This window comes from Protomyctophum bolini, assembly GCF_963924005.1.
Source record: "Protomyctophum bolini genome assembly, chromosome: 13".
Classification (NCBI taxonomy): domain Eukaryota; kingdom Metazoa; phylum Chordata; class Actinopteri; order Myctophiformes; family Myctophidae; genus Protomyctophum; species Protomyctophum bolini.
Window position 1 is genome coordinate 16,210,811 of NC_137874.1, and position 27,852 is coordinate 16,238,662.

Genomic DNA, 27,852 nt, shown 5'->3' on the forward strand with positions numbered 1-27,852 from the left:
CTCACAACATGTTGCAGTGCGACACAGTGTGAGATTGATCAGCTATTTTCGATGCATTGATACACGTGCACAACTACAATTAGTATACATCAGGCTAAAAGGAGTAGTTCACCCAAAACGATTACTTGTTTTCATCACTTACACACCCCATGAAGCCTTGAATTCTAAGCCAATATTGTTATGAGACTCAAAAAGTCTCCCGAGTCTCATATTGAACAATAACCCGGTCATCAAAGTATTGGCTCAGGAATGGCTCAAAAACAAAATCTTCATGAATTCAAGGCTTCATGGGGTGTGTAATTGATAGAAATTATTTTGCGTGAACTACTTGAAATGCTAAAAGTCCAAATGTGTTTTAAAAGGGAAAAGGATCCTTTGGTGCTTGTATTGCTTTTATGTGACATTTTATAATAATTATTATTATAGCACCTTCTTAGTTTCTCCTGCTGGATTTTGTTTTTACATATTGGGTTTTGACTTTTCTAAAACTTAATTTGATGGATGTAAAGGACATGAATGGGGGAAAAAAGAAGTGAATGTTGCTTGCATAGATACAGACCACATTCATGCCTTTGATGAACATTGTGTTCTTTGTTACATTTATTTATTTGACAGTTCGCCGAATGCTTATTTTGCCCCGCTTTAAAACATCTTGTTAAGCAGTGGCCACCTGCAAAAAGAGTTGGAAACAAATGTCTTGACTTGAATAAATTCAACACGGTCTGCAACAATAAATTGTATGTCTGTTATAGCCATATACGTTTTTTAATAATAATGTTAGTAATGCAGAATATCAAAATTTGAATCACTGATACAGTTTGGTAAGTTTGAAACTTGTAGAAACTTGATTTCTGGCCACCTTTTATTTAAAGTGTTTTGTGACAACAGAAGTATTTACAAAGACAGGGACTGTTAATGTTTGTCACCTCCATAGAACAGAGATGTACATTAAACTATCACTGGACAAATACAAAACATCTTATGTAAAAAAAATTGCCTATAGCTTAGCTCAAGGACACCAAAGTGCTGAATATACATTAATCAAGCAATTTCCATGACACTTGCTTCAGTCATTTCTCAATAATCATGCAAATAAAGTTATGTAAAAAGACATCAACCTCGGATTACATCAAACGACCTCTTTCCCCGAAAATATGTGATCTACAAGCTCATAACGTGTTGCTTTGCGATGCGTTGGGAGCTTGTACATTGCCTATTTTTGCAGAATCTTTGCTCTATGTTTCGAGTGGTTAAGACGTTTGCTGGTTTCTGTACTGGCTGTTGATCTCATTGAGGATGACGTCTTGAACGGGGCTCTTCATCGGCTGTGATCAATGTGTCATTAATTGGATTACCTAAAGTGGGACACAGAGTTTTACATTAATTGCGAATGCAGTGAGCACTTACTATGAGACCTAGCAGATCATGTCTGTCTGTCTGTGTGTCTGTCCCGCTATACGTCCAAATATGGAGTGTGTTGCATCAGCAATCACTCAGCTCCATATATGGGCACAAAAGGGGCCAGGTCCACATATACAGTAACAGCGGGACAGACAGACAGACAGACAGACATGATCTGCAGGGTCTCAGCTGCGTTCGCTTCCCGCGTTTGCGCGTCTTACTGGTTATTACAGTACAGCCAGGGGTCATCGCCATCCTGGCTTGTGTTGGACATTTTTGTCAAAATTACATGGAAATAACGTACTGACAGGAAAGGCTTTCCTAAACAGATGTGTTTTCAGAAGTGTTTTAAAATATGACAGAATTGTATTTTCTAATTGCCAGAGGCGTTCCGCAGCTTGGGTGCTTGCAAAAAGCCTGTTCAGAGGGCCTCCTCTGAGGATCTCGGGTGCTGGGTGGATTATAGGGAGGCATCAGATGCAGATCCTTGATATACTGGGGGCAAGACCATTTTGGGCCTTAAAAGCTATTAAAAGCATATTCAAATAAATTCTGAAAGCCACAGGTAGTTGCCATGACGGGGGTGATATGGGCACGCTTTTTAGTGTTGGCCTGGCGGCAGCATTTTACGGTTGCAGGCGAGAGATGGACTTTTGTGTTAAGCAGGTGTGCAGATCATTGCTGTAATCTAGGCAGGAGGTTATAAAAGCCTGTATGACCTCTAAGTCTGCAAATGACAGGATGGACTTGATCTTTGCAATAAAGTTGACTGAACAACCTTTTTAACTTGGAGATTAAAAGTGAGATCTGAGTCAAAGAAGACACCTTTAATTGTAAATTACCATTACAGGTATGTTATGTAACTCTCAAAATTACATTTTCACTCATACAAGGAAAGGGGAGCTGAGGAATGCACTTTTCTAGTATTTTTGGTGGCTGCTGTCCTTTAGAAGGTGGGGAAACTTGAGCTCTTGTTGTAAAGTCCTCTCCTGCCATATAGTGGCTAATATTTTAACTGCAGTGTGCACTCTTCACATCTAACAGCAGGTGACATTTAAGCTCTTGTTAAGGTCACAATTTGATTCTCGCCCCTTTTTTATTGATAGATAATTTTTCTTTACTTTAATCAATATTTTGTGACAACGCTATTGCAATGCCCAAGATTTCCCATATGCCATCAAAAACCCCATGAAACCTTTACTTGTTTTTTAAGGCACTGTATAGTTCTCAAGTCCTTGAGGTGGTTCCCGGGTCCTCAGCAAAATGAGGAAACACTTCATTTGCATATCACCCATTTCCAACCTTATTTTCATATAACTGGTCCTCACTAGTGCTCATTATAAGATGGTACCAATTCTGTCTTGCTTTGCGTCTCACAGGATCGGGCTGTGCTTACTCTAATGACCTCATTAGTGGTAATTTCAAACAAGATATAGTTATTTTAAATTGATGCAATACAATGGCTTCTATTTCAGTGTAATAATAAAATAATAAATCAACTTTATCCCCCCTCCCCCCCACACTTTCAACCTGGCTGGCATCATTGCGTCGATTCATTGAGACTATATATATATATATATATATATATATATATATATATATATATATATATATTACGGCTGCACGATATGGACAAAATGTCATATCTCTGTATTTTTGCCAAATGGTGCGATATCGATACGATACAACACCGTTGCCTGTTTGCAATACTGATATTGCACATGTTCATACCTCGATAACGATACGATAATGATAAATTATGCAGCCTTTATATATTATATATATATATATATATATATATATACACACACACACTCAATATATAGCTTCTCAATTATTAAATTAATTGAAAAGTAATTAATAGCATAATCACTGCAGAAATGAATGATAAATGCAACCCTAATAAGAGCACACACAATACAGATATTGCGTAATATATATCTAACAGTGCTATAATGGCCATGACCAAACACTGCATCCAGTGGCCTATAGGATTCCACATTTAATTATTGAAAAGTGAAAGGTCAAACCAGTGCTGGATTAAGAGGATCAATAGGTCATGAATGACACTGAAAGCCATGTTCTATTATTGTAATCCTGATATAATTATTATTTGTCGCTGTCTGGCAGAAACCAGCTAACTCCATTTTTAAGAGTAAATATATATATATATATATACAGAAACCAGCTAACTCCATTTTTAAGAGTAAATATATATATATATATTTACTCTTAAAAATGGAGTTAGCTGGTTTCTGCCAGACAGCGACAAATAATAATTTGAAATGCTTTTCATTGCTTCAATATATATATATATATATATTGAAGCAATATATATCAATATATAATATCAATATATATATATTGAAGCAATGAAAAGCATTTAAAAGTGTTTCTGACAAACCTGCAGCTTGTCCGCCTGTCCGTCCCCTTCTCAAGTAATTGACAATAAAGTCACAATACCAACTTTGGTGAGGCAGTATTGCTCTGTTTTTAAAATCTAAGGTTTTCTTCATTTTGTGGAGAAAAAAAACAATATATTTTTTAATTTCCTAAAAAATGTATATATTAAATTAATGTTAATGTTAACATAACTATATATTCGCTCACCGATGCCATTGAATGGTTCCGATGATGATGATGATGATAATGATGATGACGGGTCACTGACAAGGAGAGGGGAAGGGCTGGAGGAGTTGTTGGACACAGATGCCTTAAAGGAGAGAAGACATTCCTTTTGTTAAATTCTGTTAGATTCAACATAACAAAGGTTATCTTGTGACGAAGCACATTTGTAATGTTTTTCTGCTTTGTTTTGCTTTATACATGTTATTATTTAAGAAATGAAATGATACATGTGACGCTGATTATTTAAATATTAGCTTCTGTTTCACAATTATGGTAATAGCCTTGTACAGGGGTGAGTGACAGCGTTCAGTGATTCGTTGATTGTCACCACCCAAGGGTGCATCTTGAGGGGATCGACAAACAAACAGAGTGCAGGCCTGCACGGAGGAGCTTCAGGCGCCAGATGGATTTTACACTATGACCGCGACTTAGCGTGTAAATTAACTAATCTGCAGCCTTGGCGATTAATATTATATAGGACAGTCGGGCCCGGCGGACTGGGCGTCGTTGTGCCGCTGCCGACGGGGACCGGAGATCGGAGAGGAAGATAACCAGCCGGTGTCTGGAGGCTATATCAATGCTACAGCTATACCGGTGAGAAGTTGTTCTGTGTGGATTCGTTGGATTACAAATATAGGGGTACCCCGAACGTTTTCTTATTTACTTTGGATCGTTTTGTTGGAGAAGAGGAACTTTTTGTTGCGTCGGGAGTTTGGGACAAGGATATATAGACTCTCGCGTGCGCGCGCCTCATCTTGAGGGGAACGCGGACACTATTATTTGCTGACTTTGGGGGGGGGTTTGAGAAGTAATTATTGTTTGGGGGTTTAAGTTTGTATGCCTGTGTATTTTGTTTAATATAGGGAAAGAGACAGGGAAAGGCGATATCATTGAATTGTACTGTCTGCTATAGATGCTGTCATTCAGGTCTGGCTATCTATATAAATGATTCTGAACATAATCCTATACGATCCCGCTTAATTTTTCCTTAGTGATAATTTGCCTTAAGACATAAGGGGGCGATTGTTACAATCTCATGATAACAACATAATGACTATAACCTATTATATTTTTATACTATAACCTATTATCTATTATATAGAGCAGGTCAGGACTAGCCTGGGTAAACACCTCCCCCCTCACCAGATTTTCATTCTGCCTGAGTTGTCCAGCAGGGGGAGTGGTTTCACCAGGCTAGGTCAGGACCATACCATACTCTTTATATAATTTAGTTACCGTAGAATGCATCGTCCTCGACTGTGTGTGACTCCAGGTTTTCTGTGTTGTTGCTGTGCGACTCCAGTCTATGAAGAGACAAGTTCAACAAAAGGATCAAATGCCTGTAAAACTTCTCTTACACATTTACACAAATATATTTCAAACCTCTGTCTTTCACTTTGTTTTTCGAAGAGACTAGAAAACTATCAAAATCTATTGTCTGGAATCTATTTTGGTTTTTAATTGTATGAGACAAATGGTTGGCAACCTTATTGCCTCAGTAACAGATGCCAATAAGAACATATTACAGTAGTTTGACAGGAAAGGGGGAGAGAGAATATGGGGGAAGACATGCAGAAAAGGTTGATGGGACACGCTGTCAGGCTGGATTACCAGCCTAGGTGCCTGGACTGCTAGAGCAGCCCAGGCCGAGCTGCCCTGTTCTGACATCACAAATATGTTCTGACATCCGCATAGACTCTATATTTGGGCATGCCTGACAAAGAACTCCATATATGGGCCTAAAAGGGACACATACATAATAACTGGGTGGGGCATTCATTTCCAACTTGCATCGTTCCAAGTAGGCTAGTGCCCAATGGGCACCGCTCTAGTTTAATAAATGAGCCACTTGTATCCACATTGCATAGTTTGAAACTAACCTGAGTTCTCTAACATTCTCAGGTTGCCACAGCACAGGTAGGTCTTCCACAGTCTCCTCACGTTTTCCTTCACCGCACAGTGGAACACGAAGATGAAGAACCCTGCAAGACAAAAATGGCCCTTAGCTGATTGGTCAGAGATTAATATTTTCTACATTTTTAACCATGCATCGTATCAATCCATATTTTTGGTCGATATTTGATTATATTGTAACTTCATCAGTAGAACATATTATTTTGAAAACATTAATTGACCACACACAAGTTATATAAAATACAGAATTATTATTATCATTAGACTGGAAACCTATAAAACTACATGAATTCCTGCACGTACTCCCTGCTTTGTACTGGACAAAGTCAAGTGAAGCTCACCTTGTAAGGAGTTAAAGATGGCAAACAGGTACATGAAGGCCAGACTCACAGGCCCCCATGCAAAGAAAGCAAAGCCCCAGGTAAGGCCCAGCAGCATAGTGATTCCCATCACACTGCGTATGTCCTGTAGCATATTGCGATGCTGCTGGTTGTGGGGGTTCTGCCTCTTGATGCGACACAGCTGCACCATCACCAACGCAAACATGATGCAGTTGAACAGAAAAATTATGCAGAAGTAACCCACCACTGCCACGTAGAAGGCAATGTCGTTTTTTAGCCAACAACTGTGGGAGAAAGGACAAGGAGAGTGTCTATGGACAGGTTTCAAAATCTGGGAGTGCTTTTATCTGTGTCTCACAAAGAACAAAGGCTACAAAGCCAATCCATTTTGGAAATATTCTGCCACCAGAAATTCTTTTGTATTTCCAAAACACAGATGATACCAACATCTGAACATGATTCACACACATTTTGGATAGATCTATCCAAAATGGTGGACATGTAATTTTCAAATTAACCTAATAATAATACACTATAGGCTACTGCACATTGTACATCACTGTGTTAATGTTAAGACTCACAAGTCGTCTGAAGTGCCATCGGTGAACTTCGCATAGTTGACCGAGCCGTAGTTGTCCTTGTCAATCGCGATGACGATGATGACCACGACGAGTGGGACGCCCCATCCCACCAGTGTTAACTTGAGCAAGTGGTTGGTTATGTAGGTGTTGAACACCTTGATGAGGGTCAGGTACATGTGCACCCCCTGCAGCCCCATCCAGGTGAAGGAGACCAGCAGGAAGTAGTGGAGGAACCAGGCCGTGGAGATGCAGAGGCCCACCGCGTCCGGGTAGAGAGCCAGCCAGGAGTCCACCAGGAACGTCAGGTTGAGAAGCAGCAACGACAGGCACTGCTGCATCAGGATCTTAGCACGGATGTCCTTATGCAACTTCCTGCAAGCGGTCCAATAGAAAGGAAATAACCATCGCTGGGTTTAGTGGTGTCTGGCTGTGATTCGAATCATCTTTAAGCTTAGATTTTAGATGCCATGGGGGCATGATCTAGGTGCCGTCTGTGAGTGAGGTGACAGCAGGTGTGGCGTGTGGCTTTCTGACTTACGCAAACGACAGGTATGTGAGCAGGGTAAAGGACAGGAAGATGGCGGAGATCCCACAGCCGATGTATGTGATGTAGGTCAGGATGGTTGCGTCTATGCGGCTGATTATGGTCTCTCTGGCAATGTCCTGTGAGAACAAATGTAATGACAATTTCTAAAGACTGAAGTGAGGAAATTAACTGAGTGTACTTTGAACACATTCCTTGAGTTGCCGTAATTTCAACCTGTTACTGTATATCACAGGTATTTATTATTTAAAAATAAATGTATGAAAAGCATTATTCGATTAACCCATTCTGACCTGAGATCAGATTCATACGAGGTTTCCACTGGACACACACTGGTCTGATTAACCCATTCTGACCTGAGATCAGATTATAAAAATGTCAGTCGTTCTTCGATTTTTCAAAAAATAGCAGATCTACAAGCTCATAGCGCGCCACTCGGTGGCGCGCTATGAGCTTGTAGATCTGCTATTTTTCAATAGCTAAAGCATAACATGATGCTAACACCAAAATGGGTTCCCGGTCAGAATGGGTTAATCGAAACAATCAATAAAATAATCAATAGCTGCAGCCCTATTATTCTGACTACATATACATCATGTCCTAGAATGTGTGAATAGGGGAAGGGGATCGATGTCACTTGATTCTTTGTTTGACTGTGGCTCAAAGAATATGATTATTGGCAGAATCACAGAAATTTGGCGGCCCCATTTTCATTTTTCACTGCATTGGTGGTTGTTGCAATCACCTGCACTACAATACTATACAATACTAATTATATATTATACAATACCATAATTGCGCTATGACGGAAAGAAATGATAAAATGTAACAACGTGTATGTTCGGCTAATGCAGATTCGAAATACCCATATGCGTGTCTCAAAGAATGCACCAGTGTCACCAAACTGTTATATTTGGGTGGATGACGTGATTCTGAAGGTAACCACGTTTTACCACGTACGTACCAGTAGTATGGCAAAACTGGTTAGGTGGTCACAACCACAGGTGGTCACATTGTCCGTGCTGTTACGGACATGGCAGCCATATGGATTCCATCCACCTGCTCCATCTACAGTGACACATCATAGCACGCACATCAACATTCCTGTGATCAGAATCAATTCATATTTAGTACTGTATATCTCTGTTTCATTCAGACAGTTGACAACTTACCATTTCTGGAAAAGTCCCAGAAAACGCATGTGGCCACAAAGTTAGCCTGTAGTAAAGAATATAAATACATAGATTATGATAAATTACTCATAATTCATAATTCATGTTTATTGGTGTGTGTGTGTGTGTGTGTGTGTGTGTGTGTGTGTGTGTGTGTGCACATGTGCGCGGTTCTTTTACTCACCGGAATAGGTTCTGAGATCCTCAGGTGAATATAGACATCTTCCTTCAGTCCTGTGATGGTCAGGTTGGCCACACTGGCACCCACGATCCCACTAATCACCTTGCGTTGATCTCCCAAGGATTTGTCCTAAAGAGAACATTTGGAACCACTGAGATTTCTAATCTTGTAGCTGCAGTCCTAATTCGAATCGTTGTCGTCCACATGAGAGACCACATTTCTACCACTCTGCCAATGAGGCATCTCCACTTGGTCATCACTAACGTATTGCACGCAACCCACACAGGAAAAGTTAAGATGGAGTGCCATGATTTTCTTTCACCCTAAAACATGATCATCAGGTCAGGTTATATAAGGAAGATGATTTTTTTTTAAAAGTGTACACTATTTGTTAAAATGACGTTTTTATGTGGTCCCCACCAGTTCATTAAGTATGCCTGGTTTGCCGCCCTAGTGGGTGGTGATGGGTGGTGATCCACCTGAACTTAAGCCGCACCCACAGCTGTAGTTGTATGATAAAGGGGGAGGGGTTAGGGGAGGGGCTGATAATGTGATGTCACTATATTACAGTTTTTTTCATTGGCACGTTTGACTGTCAAGGGTTCAGCCTCCAGGAAGAAACCCTAAATACAAAGGGAATACATAATTGCACATACAAACGACTCCAGGGTGTCTAATGAAGTACTAAAATAGTCTAGCATAGACACATGAAAAACTGGAAAAATACAAAAAATGTGGCACTCCATCTTTACTTTTGATGGCATCATGTGGCCTGCTTTGGCTTGACTAGTGAGAGCATACCTGGAACAGTGTGCCCTACTGCCCTTCTGGTAGTAGTTGAATCGGACTAGTGAGAGTATACCTGGAACAGTGTGCCCTACTGCCCTTCTGGTAGTAGTTGAATCGGACTAGTGAGAGTATACCTGGAACAGTGTGCCCTACTGCCCTTCTGGTAGTAGTTGAATCGGACTAGTGAGAGCATACCTGGAACAGTGTGCTCTTCTGGTAGAAGTTGAACTGGACTCGGGAGGCCTGCTGCTGCTCTTGAGAGCTGAGGTGCTCTATGAGAGATGTTGGCAATCTGACTGAGGCTTGAGGCACGGACGTATTCACACTCCTGGCTCTGCGAGGGCCATGGACCTACAGGACAACAGGACACCAATGGGACAGTTAATAGCACTGTGATTCCAACCACTGAACACCATGCATCACTGCTACTGCCATTACATGTTTTCGAATGGGTTCAATCCCTGCAGGGAAATAATATTGTTTCCAGCGCCACCACCATCTCTTTACACCCCCTGGTGGGCTCTACCACCCCATGGAGAAATACTAGTCTATATCCAGGCTAACTCTGACCTACTAACTTACCGGTATTAATGTCTGTGTCATACCTGTACAGTGTCGGGGTCTGAGACAGAAAAAGTGGTCTCCTCAAAGTCACCGTCCACTGTTTTCACAGAGAGTGCCAGAGCTTTGGACAGAATGGTCTCTGTATCTCCTGCTAAGACCAGCTTCAGTCCCACTGTATCAACAATTCCTATGAGCCTGATACAAACAATTACAGATGTATTATTATTATTATTATTAGCATCAATAGTAGTGATAGAGTACTATACTGCTTTCTTGTCTCTACAATCACACAGTAAAATCTGCATTCATTTAACCAGATCCAAAGAGATTTATCGTTTGACAACTGATAAGTCAGTCAAATGTTCTCGTCGTCGATCACAGCTGACCTTTTGGAAGAGGAAGCCACAGTCTCTGTGGGGGCATCCAGTAGGTTGCTGACGATATTGATGGAGGTTTTTCCCAGGGCCAGGCTGACGTTGGGCCCGCTCAGGAGACCCTCCAAGTTGGACACCAGCTGCTCCACCTGACTGGAGTTGAGTTTGGAAACGTCCTTGGTTAACTCCAGCAACCTGTCAGCAGCTTGCTCGTTGCTGACCGCTGTGTTGTTGGTGGTTGGTGATTCTGAGGATGATTATTTGATGTTCCAAGCTTTTATCAGGGTATGCAGAATACAAGAACAGCCGTTTTTAACAATGAAGAAAGGAAGAACCTTTGCTTAGATGAGCTTTTGCTCGTAAACCCAAGAAAAGTTTTTTTTTTATACCTGTAATGGTGGTGGGGGCATTTGTGGTGTATCCAACAGGCTTCAAAGGACCTCCGGCAGTTGTGTTAGGTTTGTTGGATTGTACTGTCACCGTCGTCACTGTGGTCTTGCCAGCTGTAGTTATAATATTATGAAGGGAGGATGTTGTGCTCACAGGGGCAGAGGTTGTTTTATTGAATTGGGATGAGGATGAGATTGCATTCACAGGGACGGAGCTTGTTGTATTCAATGGGGATGAGGTCGTGTTCACAGGGGCGGGGCTAGTTGGATTAATTGGGGATGAGGTCGTGTTCACAGGGGCGGGGCTAGTTGGATTCATTGGGGATGAGGTTGCGTTCACACGGGCGGGGCTAGTTGGCTTCAGAGGTGATGAGGTCGTGTTCACAGGGGCGGGGCTAGTTGTATTCAGAGGTGATGAGGTCGTGTTCACAGGGGCGGGGCTAGTTGTATTCAGAGGTGATGAGGTCGTGTTCACAGGGGCGGGGCTAGTTGTATTCATTGGGGATGAGGTTGCGTTCACAGGGGCGGGGCTAGTTGTATTCAGAGGTGATGAGGTCGTGTTCACAGGGGCGGGGCTAGTTGTATTCATTGGGGATGAGGTTGCGTTCACAGGGGCGGGGCTAGTTGTATTCAGAATGGATGAGGTTGCGTTCACAGGGGCGGGGCTAGTTGTATTCAGAATGGATGAGGTTGCGTTCACAGGGGCGGGGCTAGTTGTATTCAGAATGGATGAGGTTGCGTTCACAGGGGCGGGGCTAGTTGTATTCATTGGGGATGAGGTTGCGTTCACAGGGGCGGGGCTAGTTGTATTCAGAATGGATGAGGTTGCGTTCACAGGGGCGGGGCTAGTTGTATTCAGAATGGATGAGGTTGCGTTCACAGGGGCGGGGCTAGTTGTATTCATTGGGGATGAGGTTGTGTTCACAGATGTGGACGTGGTATTCTGCAGTACAGTGGTTGGTTCTGGTGTTGTTGTGTTTGAGCTTGGTGTTGTGGCAGAAGATGGAATGATCCCATTACACTGTTCATGTGTCCATGTGTCATCCAGGAGCACGCATGCACTTTTACCTTTTGGACTAGAAAGAGAACGAGACATACAAAAGTGAATATGCTATTCATACATATTCATACAATAGCATTATTGCATTATTCATTATGGAAAAGGATCCAGTACAGTACTTAGCTCTGGCCTATATGACTGACATGACAAGTTCAGTTTCTAATGCGTTTTGTCATGGGATGATTCTGGAGATTATACAAACCATGTGAGGATGTCAGCCACTTCAGGTGAACAAAACTCAGAAGGCGATATATCCAAGGATTGAAAGGTGAACTTTGACTGGAGTGGATTTCCAGCAGCTCTCGAATGCGAACAAATTGCTGTGTGATCGATACATTCAGACATGAATGACAAGCTTTACAAACATTTTTTTGTTGATTTTATGTGTGTGAGTCTTGCATAACCAGACGATCAGAGGCAGGGATTTCCAATCGTATGGATATGCGAGATAGGGCTGGGCCATATATTTTTGGTGAAAATATATTTTCAGTAATTGCCCAGCCCTATGCGTTACCACCTGTATGTAGTCTGCAACACTCACCGGCTCTGGTTAATTGTCCATTATAATCAATGTATTTGGCAGAAGAAAGCACAGCCGTTGCAACAGCTAAAACGTCACACACAGGGAACTCTCTGGCAAAGCTCAGAATCACATCACATGACTGGAGACTAGAAACAGAAATGCAATTATATGAAGTATATTTCAATCAGCATAAAAACAGACAGCAGTACTTTAGAAGTCGTACTTTTTACAACATGTTGCTGAACTAGTACTGAGTCTACTGACACATAACCAAAGGAAATATTTAACAAATACATTAAAACCGATTCCATTCTGTTACCATAAACGGGATTATCATGTACAGTAGGCTGTTTCCACAATGGGACCCTGTGGATGCTAGCTGAACGGAAGCGAAAAAGAAGGTACCAATAATACTTTTAGATATTTTTTTTAATCAAATCTCGTGTTTCTCATGGATGGCCCAGATGGTAATAATAGCTTTCCTCGAGATCTCTCGTGGATGGCTTGGATTGGGTTAAACAGTACACTACAATTTTACTTTATCTTTCAATTAAAAATGGATAAGGAGTGCACGGTCTAGCTACTAAATATAGTTGAAAGAGAAAAATAGACTAAATAGACTACTAGGCTTTTTTGCCTTTATTTGATAGGGTACAGTAATGTGACAGGAAAGAGATGGGGGGGGGGACATGCGTCAAAGGCTGACAGCTTGGGATTCGAACCCGCCTAGGTCCAGCCTAAGTGCCTGGACCACTCAGCCGTGGCCCAGGCCAGACTACAGTTTTGTGTTTATATATTTATGCTGTGTAACTTTCAAGAAATACAGCAGAATCCTGCTGACCCTTGACAGGGGGACTGTATGCTGTGTACTGTGTGTGAACCGCAGTAAATTAATGACAGACTCACTGTGTTGTTCCACCTCCACAGTCTAGGTGTGCACCCTGCATACAAAATAAAACAAATGCATTGTGCTCTTTAGTTCTTCTGAGATAAACCAATTCATTGAATGAATTGTATTTCTATTTCATCATTTTATTGTAGACCTTATGAGTTGTGGGTAAGTTGAACTAACTGACGTAACAATGTAAACTATTCATCACGTTTGGATCTTAATTTTAACTTATCCTGTAAGTTCAAGCATGTTCTGCATTTAGATTAGGATTTTTTTTAATTTAAATTTGGACTATTTTCTGACTGACCCAATTGATTTTGACAGCACTAATATTTTGTTCAATTATTGATTTCAAAAGGGCATGTTAAACTAAAGGCATATGAAAGTAATTTGGGGAGGTCTTTACCTGATATGCAGATGCAATAGTAGGCGATGGACACAAAATACTGTAAAGAAACAATATCATAATGGTCTAACATTACATGATTATACGCTACAGTGTAGGTGCACAACAATGAACTGAATACAAGCTCCATAACAGATACTATGCACAACTGTAATGTACAAAAATGAACAAACCATTCAAAGAATCCAGTCAGTGACTAAAAATAAATAACATGGCAGGCATCCAAAATAAATAATAGTCTGACTCTCCTGATTATAAAGCCATGTGTGTGCAAATATAACAACATACCCAGTTGCTGGGATACAAGGTGGTGGGTTAGAAATCTGTAGGGACATCAAGACATCAGTAGGTAAGTTAGTTCAATCCCCCCATCTTGTTGCAAAAAAGGTATAGCTATGCTGTTTACATTTATCAGGTCAGAACTACTGCTCAATTTTGTTAAACAGGATGATCGATGTTTAGAGGTTTTGGCATTGGAAGTTAAATTGGGGATGTTATAGGGGGGCTTGTTTATATTGAATAAGCACATGCACAAGCATCAATTGTCTGGACTATAATTTACGGGATCTGCTAAATATGTGCAATGCTGGCAGGGACAGAAAGGTGTGTTGAGTGTCAAGCTGACTGAATTTGTGTTATAGCTGGTTTTATGTTGAATATGTTGATTTTGTGTGCATGCATGCATGCTTTCTTTATTATTTCATTTTGAGTTATACAAGTTGCAATGTTTTGGAAGCCATTCTACTGGCAGTGGCACAGGTCAGCATTGATGACTCCAATAAGTAAGAACAGGTGCAGGTCATGAGCTAACGACTACATTGCAGGCTGCTATAGAGCGTCGCAGTCCCACCCCTTTCAGTGGCCCAGGAAATGAATCCCAATTTTGTCCCATAGACATGTCCCATAGACATTACAAAACGTATTAATTTAAAGACCTTTTAAGTGTCGTACGAAGCCAACTCGAGTCATGACAAATCATGACAACAAACACAATATTTTGGACCAAACAAATAATTCCTAAGAAGAAAAACAACAAAAAAGCTTTGTTTGGCCCAAAACATTGTGTTTATTGTCATGATTTGTCACGACAAGAATTGGCTTTGTCCGCGGCGTAAACGTCTTTTATATAAATACTTTCTGAAAAGTCTATGAGGAAAATGAACAGGGATTTATTTTCCGGGTCTCTCGAGGGGGCGGGACTGCGACGCTCTGTAGGTGCTAGGCTGGAAGGCTCTTCATATTTAAAGGCCAGAGTGTCGGAGGGTGAGGCAGTTTTGCCAGCAAGGACAGAGGAGGAGGAAGGACTTGGATTGGAGCATGAACCAAATGGGCCCCATGGGAAAAAGGGAATAAAAACCCTAATGCACAAGACACTTTAATCTGTTCATGGATTGTAATTGTTGGACCTTGTGGCATTTAATGACTCTCCATTCTACATCTTACAGTGCTTTTAATGACCCTGGACTTCCGAAAGACCCCCCCTTTTTTATTGGACATTGAATTGATGTTCCTGTCTGCCCATATATCCCACTGCTCTGCTTTTATTGTAGTACAGTAGTGGAATAAAATAACGTTGACTTTGAACTTCGTGCCTCACTGTGGTTTTGTGTGGTGTCTCCCAATTTTGGTCACGTTTTGGTCAAATTTAATACACATGCACACAAATGTGGAACTCACCAGAGATGAGATGTTTGAAAATGTAATGCTGGGGTCTTGAATTGAAATTTTCAAATAATAGTATGCATCTGAAACGGTAACAAAAAACAACATAGGAATCATGGGGTTGTGAGTCATATTACAATTGTTATAGCTCAAAAGAATATCAGATATGGCTCAGTCTTATTAGCGGACAATGCACCAACCAGTTCCATTGCAATAAGCAGAGCAGTTGCAAGACCTCTTCTGACCACCACCTGAAATATAGCCACAACATGCATTAACATTTAAATCTAATTTATAATAGAACAGCAACAAAGAAAACATTATAAGTACATACATAATATTTGTACATTATTTTAACTAATGCTTATAAGCTACTTTGTAAAAGATATACCATATACGGTAAAAGCATGCGTCTTTCAAAGAGCAATGTATACATGTATTTCCTCAAACATTTTCAACATAAATACTTAATTCTGTGATCTATGATTATTTCATAGCTATTATTTCATAGCTATAACTTACCTGTTAGTTTCTCAAAGCCAGTTGTGTTAGTCCATGGAGGCACATAAGGCATTACATCTTCTTGACTGCTGTAAGAACATAATACAAAAAGTATCACACCAAACTCTTTCTTGCCTTATTTATGGGATATTTCACTTTCAAATTAAATAAACATATTAAGAAATAAATAAATGGAAAAATCACGGCCCCCGGCCTCTCTGAGGAGGTCAGAAGGCTGTGATTTTTCCATAATTCTTTTGTCTCACATACGTACGTACATGTGTGTCACGTTCCGTGACATGTGTTATGTTTTCTAGTGTCCCTTGTTCTTAGTTTTAGTTGGAGTTTTACTTTTCTGTTGTGCTCTTTTTGAAGTGTGTGTTCTTGGTTTCCTAGTTCCAGTTTGAGTTTTACCTTAGGCTACCCCTGTAAGCTTTTATTTTGTTGTTTTGTTCCTAGTGTTTCCTGTCTGCCCTGTTACTGTTTGCCTGCCTTGTCTGTACTGTTATTAGTTTTTGTTCTCCACCTGTGTCCTCTTAGTCCCCCAGCCAATCCCTGTGTTGATTTTCAGTTGAGTTCACCTGTGTCCTTTAATGTATTTATACTCCCCTGGTTTTTCAGTTCCTTTGTCAGTTCATCAACGTAAGTCAGCGTGTTTATTCCTTGTATTCCTACTAGTACCTAGTAGTTTCCTAGTGTTTCTCCTTGTGTATTCTTGCTCCCTCGTGTATTTAATTCTACTATTAAAACCTCTTGCATCGCACTCAGATTCGACACACGCGTCCACACCACCACAGGGATGCATTGCCCGTGTCGAATCCGTCGGATACACCGTTGCCCAGAACCAGCACAAATGCCTGGCCTGTTCTGACATCACATGATGTTCTGACATATGCATAGACTTCATATTTGGGCATGCCTGACACAGAACTCCATAGGAATAAAGGGACACAGAGATACAGAATTCTCCATACAGTTGTGGGCATAACAGGGACACTGACAGATGGGTAGAATGCCTACTCTGACATGGGCACGGACAACGGGTATTGCATAGCCGGGTGGGGCATGGATCTCCAACTTCCATAGTTACCCACTCGGTGCTCTACATCCCTTTAAATGTTCTTTTCCATAATGCAGAGTTGCTTACCATGAGCTATTTGCCGAACCAGAATAGATGCATGCTGTTGGATACTGGAGGGAATTATTACACTTCATTTCGTCATTTCTCGAAGTCCTTCCTGTGCAATGACAAAGATACTCAGATCCTTTTACCAGAAAGGCTTACCTACAAGCTCACGACACGTCAGTTTATGGTCATCTATTTTACTATTATCTGAACATATCTCAACAACTTCATGCCATATCACGAATCAGGATATCCTAAATCTGTCACAATATCAATATAATTATATTGCTATATTTTGTGAGACTCACTCACCCACTCTGTTCACTCTGGTCCCCACCATATGAGCCTGCAGAGAGCTGTTTCCACCCTGGCACAGTGTGCGGAGGATACAACAGGGATGTGTGGGCTGCCTCACTTTCAGTAGGACTGTGCACTTTGTCTTTCTATATGAAGAGTTCGAATATTAGTATGTAAAGACGCCATGATGCATCATTTAAAAGTGCTGAAATATAATTATTTTTTACTGACCTAAATCCGGTTTTATTGACACATGAAACATCAATGCCCTGTTAGAAAAAACAGTTCCACAATGATTAACATACGCTCGCTCTCTATCTCTCTGTCTCTCTGTCTCTCTCTCTTTGATACAGACTTATAGCATGTTATGTAGACAGCACTATAATTGTATGTAGTCATAGCACGTCATAGTACATATGTAAAGCATAGTAGCATATATGTATAGTTTATATGTATAGTTTCATTATATAGATATTCCACTGTTACTTTCTTAGCTTACGCATGTTTCATGATAAATGTTTTTATGTGATGTATTCCCATGCTTTTTTGTTCTTGCTTAATGTAAATCGCTCTGGATTAAGAGCGTCTGCTAAATGCCTAAATTGTAAATTCTCTCTCTCTCTCTCTCTCTCTCTCTCTCTCTCTCTCTCTCATTACTTTGTTTTAACACACAAAAATGTTTCTTACTTGAAATAGGTGGGTACCAGCCATCTCACTGCAAAAGAATGTGACAGTAAGTCTAATTTGTTCATAAATACCTTCATTTATGACTGAATAGAAAATGTTTATCTTTTTTTACAGAGATATATTCTTTGCCTGGCTTTGAAAATGGCTTTGGAACAAAACTCATGAAAATTGTAAGTTATATTTGTGTTTGTATTTGTGATTGATTTGAATAGCGGGCTTCGGAATGTCACTCATTCATTTACAAGGAATCACTAGAGCGAGATCGGATACCTGGTTGTGCTGGAGGGCCCTCTCAATGTTGTCGTGTCGTTGGAAATTGTTGTAGTTAGTGTTGCTGTAGTTGTAAACTTGGTAGTTGTTGCTGTTGTTGGAGAATACGTAGCTGCTCTTTGTCTTGATTTCATCCTTTGTGTTAAAGTTTGAAACATAGTGGCTGTTGTAGTTGTCAAGTTGTACGTAGTAGCTTTTGTCGTAAGGTTGTCTGGGGTTGTTGTTGTGTAGTTGGAAGCAGTTGTCATAGTTGGTGTTTTTAACTTGGTTGTCGTTGCTGTAGAATCTAACTTGGTCGTTGTAACATTGTTAGTTTTAGTTGTTGTAGAGTTGTAAGTAGTAGTCATTGTCGTTGTGAAGTTGTATGGGGCTGTGGATGTAGTTCTATTGGTTTCTAATAATGTAAATTTGTATGGCAAGCAGCTGTCCAAGTGATTTTCAAACAAGCGATGGAGCTGAAAAACAGAAACATTATGCTGACTATAAATTATTAAGCCATAATTACACTTTATTTTATTCATAGATGTAGTCCATGTTCAGTTGGATTTCTTCCCTATACTGTACCCAGTTATTGATGTCTGACTCATTCTTTTCATCTCCAGTCAGGTCCACTGTGACTTCCATCCAGTAGTACACAGCTGTAAGGAAGAATAAGAATTCACAATAATACAGTAGATTATCACCTGGTTATTGGTCTTTGCTCGAGTTTAACCAAACACAATCCAGCACTGAACCACGCCTGAGGTTTGGGTAAAGAAACTGAACGATGTGATGAATTGTTTATCACATAAATAATATCATAACCTTATATATTCACAGAGATGGCAACAAAATAGTATTTGATCAACACTTTCAGGTATTGTCAGTGCAAATCAATGTTCCTCGTCCCCTGCTCAAGGAATTGGGTAGTTCCTTGCGCATGGAGGTCTCACATGCTAATTTCAGTGCTGGCATTTGAGCTTGCACTGGTTGGTCAGCTACAATATATATAATCCCTCTGGAAGATATGGCAGCTGACCAGTGAAGTTTTCACTCTCACATTCATTTACCCCTCTCCCATGGCAAAACATTATGTTACTTGCTGTTACAACCCTGGCCATTGGCAGCAATATAAAGGAGTAAACAGGCAGGTATTTGTTGAAAGTGAATGATGTGAACTCAAGAGAAGAAACGTGTGCTCAGTAGAGTGCACATCTTCACCAAGAGGCATGCCCTAACGATCATAGTGTTGTATGCAGTGACTTGTCTATGTACAGCCATGAAAGTGTAGAATGCGATTATTATCAAATATCATATCATACCTATAATACCTTGATAAATAGGTATTTTCGTGTCGATATTATATATTTTTCAAAACCTCTGCCTCCCTGTCTTTCTCATACACATTTATTGTCTATTTCTCGCCATTTGTCCCTCAGATTTATGTATGTCTTGTTGTATATGGCCCTGCACACACACACACACACACACACACACACACACACACACACACACACACACACACACACACACACACAGATTGATTGATGCGCCGTGAGCTTGTAGATCTGCTGTTTTGGTTTGTACTTACATTCATTGGTGCAGGACTGTGGTAATAAATTGCCTTGTCCATGTGTTGGCTCTGAGGACACAATAGATACGTAGGTGTTTAAGATAGGTTAGCTGTTTAAGATAGGTTAAGTCACTTCACATGGGTGTGATTTTAATGTTATTTGGATGACCCCAAGGATCATGAAATACCTTGAATGATTACTATTGCAATTTCTTTTGGGTCACACCCCTTTATAGCTTAGATTACCTGGCCTAAATACCAAAGCCACATTTATGTCCAAAGACGAATGTTCAATTCTTTCCAATACACTCAGCACATATCAGCCAGTCTCTAAAAAGTGCTTTCAGTCTTTCAGCCAAAACTACACTTGGTACCATTAAATTATCATCGGGACAGGGTATTAAATTATGATTTGATCACCTTATGTTATAATTATATATTTATGTATCTTTATCATGCCACACCCGTGGGCACATATGTGACACTATCAAATCAAATCAAACTTTATTTATAGGGCACATTTACAAAGACCAGTGGTCAAAAAAACAAAAAAAGCATACAGAGAATAACAATTAAAATAGCATAGTATAACAACAAAACAAAAGATCAGCAATTACACAATTACACTATATTTATTTAGCAATGTGAATGACTGTGTGTTTTGGTTGTGGCAGTCTGAAAGGTATCTGAGCACTGGGTATCTTAAAGACCAGGCCTATAGAGTCTTATACCTTGAGTCAGAGTAGCAAAGTGAGCTCGGAGAAGGTGGGTCCTGGGGGAAAGGTCTAGAAGGACTCATATTAGTTTGTTCGAGAGGTTTGGAGTTTTCTAAACCCAGGTATGGACAAAGCTTGTGCCATACCACATGTGGGTATCTTACCTGTTGTAGTGTGCGATGTGATGGATGTTACAGTGGTATGAGTGGAGGAGGAAGTTGTTTTAGATGTGCTCTCAGGGGTTGTTGAATTATTAGCGGTTTTTGTTGGAGTTTGGGTAGATGAGGCTAGGGTATAAGAATTAGGTGGGACTAGAGTAGAAGTATTAGATGGGACTAGAGTAGAAATATGTGGGACTAGAGTAGAAGTATTAGATGGGACTAGAGTAGAAATATGTGTGACTAGAGTAGAAATATTAGGTGGGACTAGAGTAGAAATATGTGGGACTAGAGTAGAAATATTAGATGGGACTAGAGTAGAAATATTAGATGGGGCTAGAGTAGAAGTATGTGGGACTAGAGTAGAAATATTAGGTGGGACTATAGAAATATTAGATGGGACTAGAGTAGAAATATTAGATGGGACTAGAGTAGAAATATTAGATGGGGCTAGAGTAGAAGTATGTGGGACTAGAGTAGAAATATTAGGTGGGACTAGAGTAGAAATATTAGATGGGACTAGAGTAGAAATATTAGATGGGGCTAGAGTAGAAGTATGTGGGACTAGAGTAGAAATATTAGGTGGGACTATAGAAATATTAGATGGGACTAGAGTAGAAATATTAGATGGGGCTAGAGTAGAAGTATGTGGGACTAGAGTAGAAATATTAGGTGGGACTATAGAAATATTAGATGGGACTAGAGTAGAAATATTAGATGGGACTAGAGTAGAAGTATGTGGGACTAGAGTAGAAATATTAGATGGGACTAGAGTAGAAATATGTGGGACTAAAGTAGAAATATTAGATGGGACTAGAGTAGAAATATTAGATGGGACTAGAGTAGAAATATGTGGGACTAGAGTAGAAATATTAGATGGGGCTAGAGTAGAAGTATGTGGGACTAGAGTAGAAATATTAGGTGGGACTATAGAAATATTAGATGGGACTAGAGTAGAAATATTAGATGGGACTAGAGTAGAAATATGTGGGACTAGAGTAGAAATATTAGATGGGGCTAGAGTAGAAGTATGTGGGACTAGAGTAGAAATATTAGGTGGGACTATAGAAATATTAGATGGGACTAGAGTAGAAATATGTGGGACTAAAGTAGAAATATTAGATGGGACTAGAGTAGAAATATTAGATGGGACTAGAGTAGAAATATGTGGGACTAGAGTAGAAATATTAGATGGGACTAGAGTAGAAATATGTGGGACTAGAGTAGAAATATGTGGGACTAGAGTAGAAATATTAGATGGGACTAGAGTAGAAGTATTAGGTGGGGGTAGAAGAGTTGTGGTATTTTGGGGTAGGATAGGTGCGGTAGATGGGGGTAGGAGAGGTGGGGTAGATGGGGTAGATGGGGGTAGGAGAGGTGGGGTAGATGGGGTAGATGGGGTAGATGGGGGTTGGAGAGGTGGGGTAGATGGGGTAGATGGGGGTAGGAGAGGTGGGGTAGATGGGGTAGATGGGGGTAGGAGAGGTGGGGTAGATGGGGTAGATGGGGGTAGGAGAGGTGGGGTAGATGGGGTAGATGGGGGTAGGAGAGGTGGGGTAGATGGGGTAGATGGGGGTAGGAGAGGTGGGGTAGATGCGGTAGATGGGGGTAGGAGAGGTGGGGTAGATGGGGTAGATGGGGGTAGGAGAGGTGGGGTAGATGGGGTAGGTGGGGGTAGGAGAGGTGGGATAGTTGGGGGTAGGAGAGGTGGGATAGTTGTGGGTAGGAGAGGTGGGATAGTTGTGGGTAGGAGAGGTGGGGTAGATGGGGGTAGGAGAGGTGGGGTAGATGGGGTAGGTGGGGGTAGGAGAGGTGGGATAGTTGGGGGTAGGAGAGGTGGGATAGTTGTGGGTAGGAGAGGTGGGATAGTTGTGGGTAGGAGAGGTGGGGTAGATGGGGGTAGGAGAGGTGGGGTAGATGGGGCAAGGGTAGATGATTTAGTCACAGCTTGGGTAAGTTGTATAGGTGGGGATGGGGGAGGAGGCGGAGACGGTGGTGCATGGGAACAGGATGCCTGTCCTGGTGAAAGAGAACACAGACTACCACCATTGGAGTAAATGCTCAATTTTAACAATAACTTTATACAATATTCCATTCCAATATTTGAAGCTTCCTATTAGTCATCATATATTACTGTGTCTTGAACATTCTGCATTGACGACTTCATATTGAGGTTTCATGACAGCTAGCACAGATGAATTAATGAATGCTTTGCACAAGCACATTCTTTCTGTAGAAAGATTCTGGTACCCACAAGTTAGAAGCTGGGACGTTCGTATACCAGATAAAAAGAATGTAAAAAGGAAACTAGACCAAAATATTGTATAAATAATCTTTAATTCATACATAAATGCTTTAAGAATTTATTTTCACCTCCTTTCTTATTATTTTCTTTTTACATTGTTATCTCATATCTCATGATTATGGTATAAATTATAGATATATAGATGGTTTTGATAGATTTGAGCTTATCTTTGCACAGGTTGGTGTTGTGTGAATGTAGCCTACAGTATATTAAAGATAACCCTCAATACAACTTCCGCATCCTTCCTTCTTCACACATCTTTTCCATTTGTTTCTTGGCTTCAATACTAAAACTAGACAAGCAGGTTATCTATATTTAGGAGCCATTGTGATGTCTGTGCGCGTGTGCGGTGTGTGTGTGTGCATACTGTATGGTGATTACATGACACTGTCTGTACTGTACGCAGTGTTGGCAAGTAACTTAAGTAATATACTACTTCCAGTAATATTATTACTTTTTTCCAGTAATATGTAACTTAACTAGTTACTTTCACATTTTGAGTAATAATATTACATTTACTTTTTTCCAAAAGTAATATTATTACTATTTTCACGAGCCTTGGTGGAACTGTGGGTTTGAGTGTTTATTTATAATGGTAGACTGGATAGGGGTCAAGTTGCTTTGCAGACTGCTGATCCGCTCTAGATCTAGACTCTAGAGCGGATACGGAAACGATGCACACTCGTCGGTACGTATGTGTGAAGTATCGGATGCAGAAGGGCGGGCCTTAAACCGTCCGGAACACGGAACAACAACCTAAACTGTTTCTTTTTTGTGACCAATGTATATATTTTTTTAAGCAACTATAGCATTTGTTTGCTTTAATAAACAACATAAGTTGTTCAAAAATTGCATTTCATTATCTTTTGCCCAGGTGTGGTTTTCATTTAGACTGTAATTAATTAATTCATACAGTAAAAGTCTTAGTGTTCATTTAATTCAAATGAGTGTACAAATGGACCCATCACCATGTGTACACTATACAGTACACTTTTTAGAGTTAAATAAACACTGCAGAATAGGGGAGGGGGGACTGCTAATGTTGAAAATGCAAAGTAAGACTTTTGGGGACAAAATATGCAATTACTGGAGGCGAGAGAAAAAAGTAATAAGTAAAGTAATAAGTAACTAGTTACTTTTCTCAGGGAGTAATAAGTAGTGTACCTTTATTACTTTTTTTTAAAGTAATAAGTAATAAGTAGTATATTAGTGTTAAAGTAATATTTTGCCAACACTGACTGTACGTGGAACAGGTCAGACAGTGCTAGTGCCTCAGTCAGATGCCAGGCTAATGATGATGAGATGAGTGATGCTCTACCATCGTCGTCTGCAATCTGCATGCCTTCTATTGTTTCCTTCCCTTTCCTTGAATACTGTACATGCTTATTATGATGTCATGAGCTCACCTGTGACTAAAAGGAGGAGGAGGATCTGGAACCAATATGAACTTCTGACACATGGTTTTGGTTTACCGTTCCTGGTCCTGAAATGAATATAATGAAAAAGGTATTTATGCATCGACGCTGTCGCCGGGTGGAAACCTCAGATGTCTAAAAAAAACAAAAACGGTTATACTTTTCAGGATTCAATTACAGTTCAGAATGCGTGTCGACGCGACGCGCTTTGAGCTTGTACTGTACAGTATGTCAGTTAATTGAGCTTCTGTGTGTCACTGTGGTAATACAAAGTAGTAGGGCATTAATTTATAAAAAAATCTAAAACAAACATAAAACAGGTAAGTGTTTCAGAAAACTTTTGGGATTCAGCAGGCGTTTTTAGAATCGGCCTCAGGTCTTAATGGGTTAAATGATAAGAAAGCCACAGTATTGTTCTGTCCAATTAGTGCACATCAGAGCTATCTGACCAGACAGGCCAGTTTTGGACATCTCTTAACACCACCTATTACATAATAATCTACAGTAACTCACAGAGCCATTACAGGATGGAGCTCTTACAGAAACTATACAGAAGAGGCCAGTTTGGGACATCTCTTAACACCACCCATTACATAAGAATCTGTGTGAACTGAGTGGTGCAACTCCCCTCTCCCCCTGCCTCTCTCTCTCTCTCTCTCTCTCTCTCTCTCTCTCTCTCTCTCGCTCTCTCTCTCTCTCTCTCTCTCTCTCTCTCTCTCTCTCTCTCTCTCTCTCTCTCTCTCTCAGAGAACAGTGCAACACTATCTCTCTCTCTCTGTTTCTGGCACAACAGCGCCACTTTTGCCCCTACTGGTACTCATAGTCACACTATCTGTGTGATAGTATGTGTATATATATATATATATATATATATATATATATATATATATATATATATATATATATATATATATGAAACCCCTGCATCCCTATTCTTTCAGTATTTTCTGTATTTTCTTTTTACTTAAGAGCCGGAGAACACTGAACACTGAATTAGTGTTATGATTAGAGCTTTTAACCTTTAACAACATGTTTTATTTTAGGCCAAAAAGCAAATGGAGAGCAAACAGCACCTTTAAAACAGCTAACTGTATGAGGGAATTGTAGGTGACTCAACCTCCTTGATGGTTTGTTTTCTTTGACCATAAGTAGTGTGTGTTGGAATGAACAGTATATTATGTAATGTTAATCATTTGTTTAAAAAGTGTTGGACCGCAGTTATACTGTATCTAACATAATGGCATTCGCTGTTGACCATAACTCTGTATACTACTATCTTTTAGAGCTTTTACACTTGTGTCCACTCAAGGTGGTCGTGGGAATAAATTAATCATGGCTGTTGCTGAAATACATAATCCTAAAGTAAACATCTCAATGTGTGCAGATAAAGACACACCTTTTAGTCACTAAGAGCCGTACAAGTCAAGTGTCAATACATGCTGTGGAACAATGCCGTTATCTTTATCACAGCTTTTGGAATTCACAAATAGGCTAATAGACCGTACTGTATAATGCATGGTATCCATGACAAACATCTGTAAATGTTTTGGGGAATCCAATTGGTAGGAGACAGACTGAAGGCTACAGTACTATACTGTATATATACTGTATAGTGTATACAGTATATATACTGTAGCCTTCAGTCTATCTCCTACTAATTGGAGGAGACATGTAGACCTGTTGAAGACCCCTGCTATAGAGCGTTGGAGTCCCACCGATGACGAGGGCCCAGGAAATAATTCCCCGTTCATTTTCCCCATAGACTTTTCAAAATAGTATTTATTTAAAGACGTTTACGCCACGGACAAAGCCAACTCTTGTTGTGTCAAATCATGAGAATAAACACAGGGCAGAGTTTTGGGCAGATCAAATACTGTAATTAGTAAGAAGAAAACAAAGGCAGGGTACAACACTTTTTGTCTTGTTTTCCTTCTTACTAATTATTTGATCGGCCCAAAACATTGTGTTTATTGTCACAAGAGTTGGCTTTGTCGTGAACTTTGTGTAAACGTCTTTAAATAAATACTTTTTGAAACATCTATGGGGAAAAATAATGGGGAATTATTTCCTGGACCCTCGTCGTTCTGAAAGGGGGCGGGACTGCGACGCTCTATAGAGATATTTCTGTATGGTCACACAAATAAATGCATGCGTGTAGTCAGTGTATAGCATAAATTAAAGGTGCAGCAAGTGACTTTTTGTGTTAAATAAAATAGCTATGTATTCTGATAGTTTGTTCATGAAAATGTAATTTCAGGTTGGGATACCAATGTCATCCAATCACATAGGATACAGGATGAACAAGGGAAATAGGAAGAGATGATGCAAAGAAATCAGACACATTTGGAACACTACTATAATCTCATGATTGGAGGAAAATGCATAATAATAATAATAATAATAATAAAGCACACACAGGGCCTACTGTATAATGCAGCAGCACATGGCATAATAGGCTATAACACTACCTGGTGAGACAGGAGTTGCGTGGTAATGAAGCTCTGACTCCATCACGCATGTCTGAAGCCTTCATATTGACTTGGTCGTTGTTTCCATGAGAGACACATTTCTTGCCAACGGCACGGCAACAGTCCTGTTTTAATTCCAGACCAGCAAAGCAAAAATCCAGTTTTAATCCCAGAGCCAAATCCCAGAAAAGGTTGTTGCTTGAATGAGAGTTAATGAACATTCCCTTAGTGACGATCGGTTTTGAACTCGCCTCACTCAAAAAAAAGACTGACTGTCTGACAGAAACTAACCTACAGTCTGATCACTTGACTGTGTGTGAGCAGTGAGCACTGCCACTTTCCCAGCATCATTCTCTGACACACACACACGCACGGCACGCCCTTGCAATGTCATAGGCTCAATCTCAGCCAGGTAGGGCCAGAGAGACAATAGCTTCATACCTCTTTTGACTCCTGTAGACTTCAAACACATCTTGCACAAACATTTTTGTTCTCTTCTGTTCTCTATACAAATGACAACCATTCCTTCTCTGTGATATATCAGATATTTCATACTCATACAACACACACACACACACACACACACACACACACACACACACACACACACACACACACACACACACACACACACACACACACACACACACACACACACACACATTCTCTCTCTCTCTCTCTCTCTCTCTCTCTCTCTCTCTATATATATATATATATATATATATATATATATATATATATATATAATGGCAAACCAGGGGAAACAGCCAGGCCTATTCCCCCCAGAAGGAGGCTGGGGGAGGTGATAGACGGAGTACGGTATATTACCCTGCAGGTATTGCAGCCAATGGGAGCCTGGACATGGACGCACCTGCAGCCAGTAAGGCAATCAACAGAAGCTTTTAAATAGCCGACGCCCAAGCTGCCTGGGGAGTC

The 27,852-nt window shown here is 40.4% G+C and overlaps 1 protein-coding gene across 1 annotated transcript; it reads right to left on the reverse strand.

Moving 5' to 3' along the window:
• Positions 1 to 1,216: 1,216 nt before the first annotated feature.
• LOC308327549 (uncharacterized protein) lies at positions 1,217 to 27,211 on the reverse strand. Its single transcript, XM_080781070.1, has 31 exons — positions 26,917 to 27,211; positions 24,440 to 24,516; positions 19,873 to 19,923; positions 18,867 to 18,940; positions 18,303 to 18,757; positions 18,033 to 18,060; positions 17,577 to 17,614; positions 17,361 to 17,491; positions 17,070 to 17,160; positions 15,944 to 16,011; positions 15,622 to 15,672; positions 15,437 to 15,504; positions 14,048 to 14,082; positions 13,760 to 13,799; positions 13,368 to 13,402; positions 12,480 to 12,607; positions 12,141 to 12,258; positions 10,879 to 11,954; positions 10,502 to 10,736; positions 10,157 to 10,310; positions 9,747 to 9,902; positions 8,766 to 8,891; positions 8,582 to 8,627; positions 8,374 to 8,477; positions 7,404 to 7,528; positions 6,866 to 7,237; positions 6,285 to 6,568; positions 5,910 to 6,011; positions 5,266 to 5,333; positions 4,012 to 4,114; positions 1,217 to 1,355 (listed from the first exon to the last, which is right to left on the reverse strand). The coding sequence occupies exons 1-31, from the start codon at positions 27,135 to 27,137 to the stop codon at positions 1,288 to 1,290; spliced, it is 4,728 nt and encodes a 1,575-aa protein (XP_080637196.1). The 5' UTR covers positions 27,138 to 27,211; the 3' UTR covers positions 1,217 to 1,287.
• Between the last annotated feature and the right edge of the window lie 641 nt (positions 27,212 to 27,852).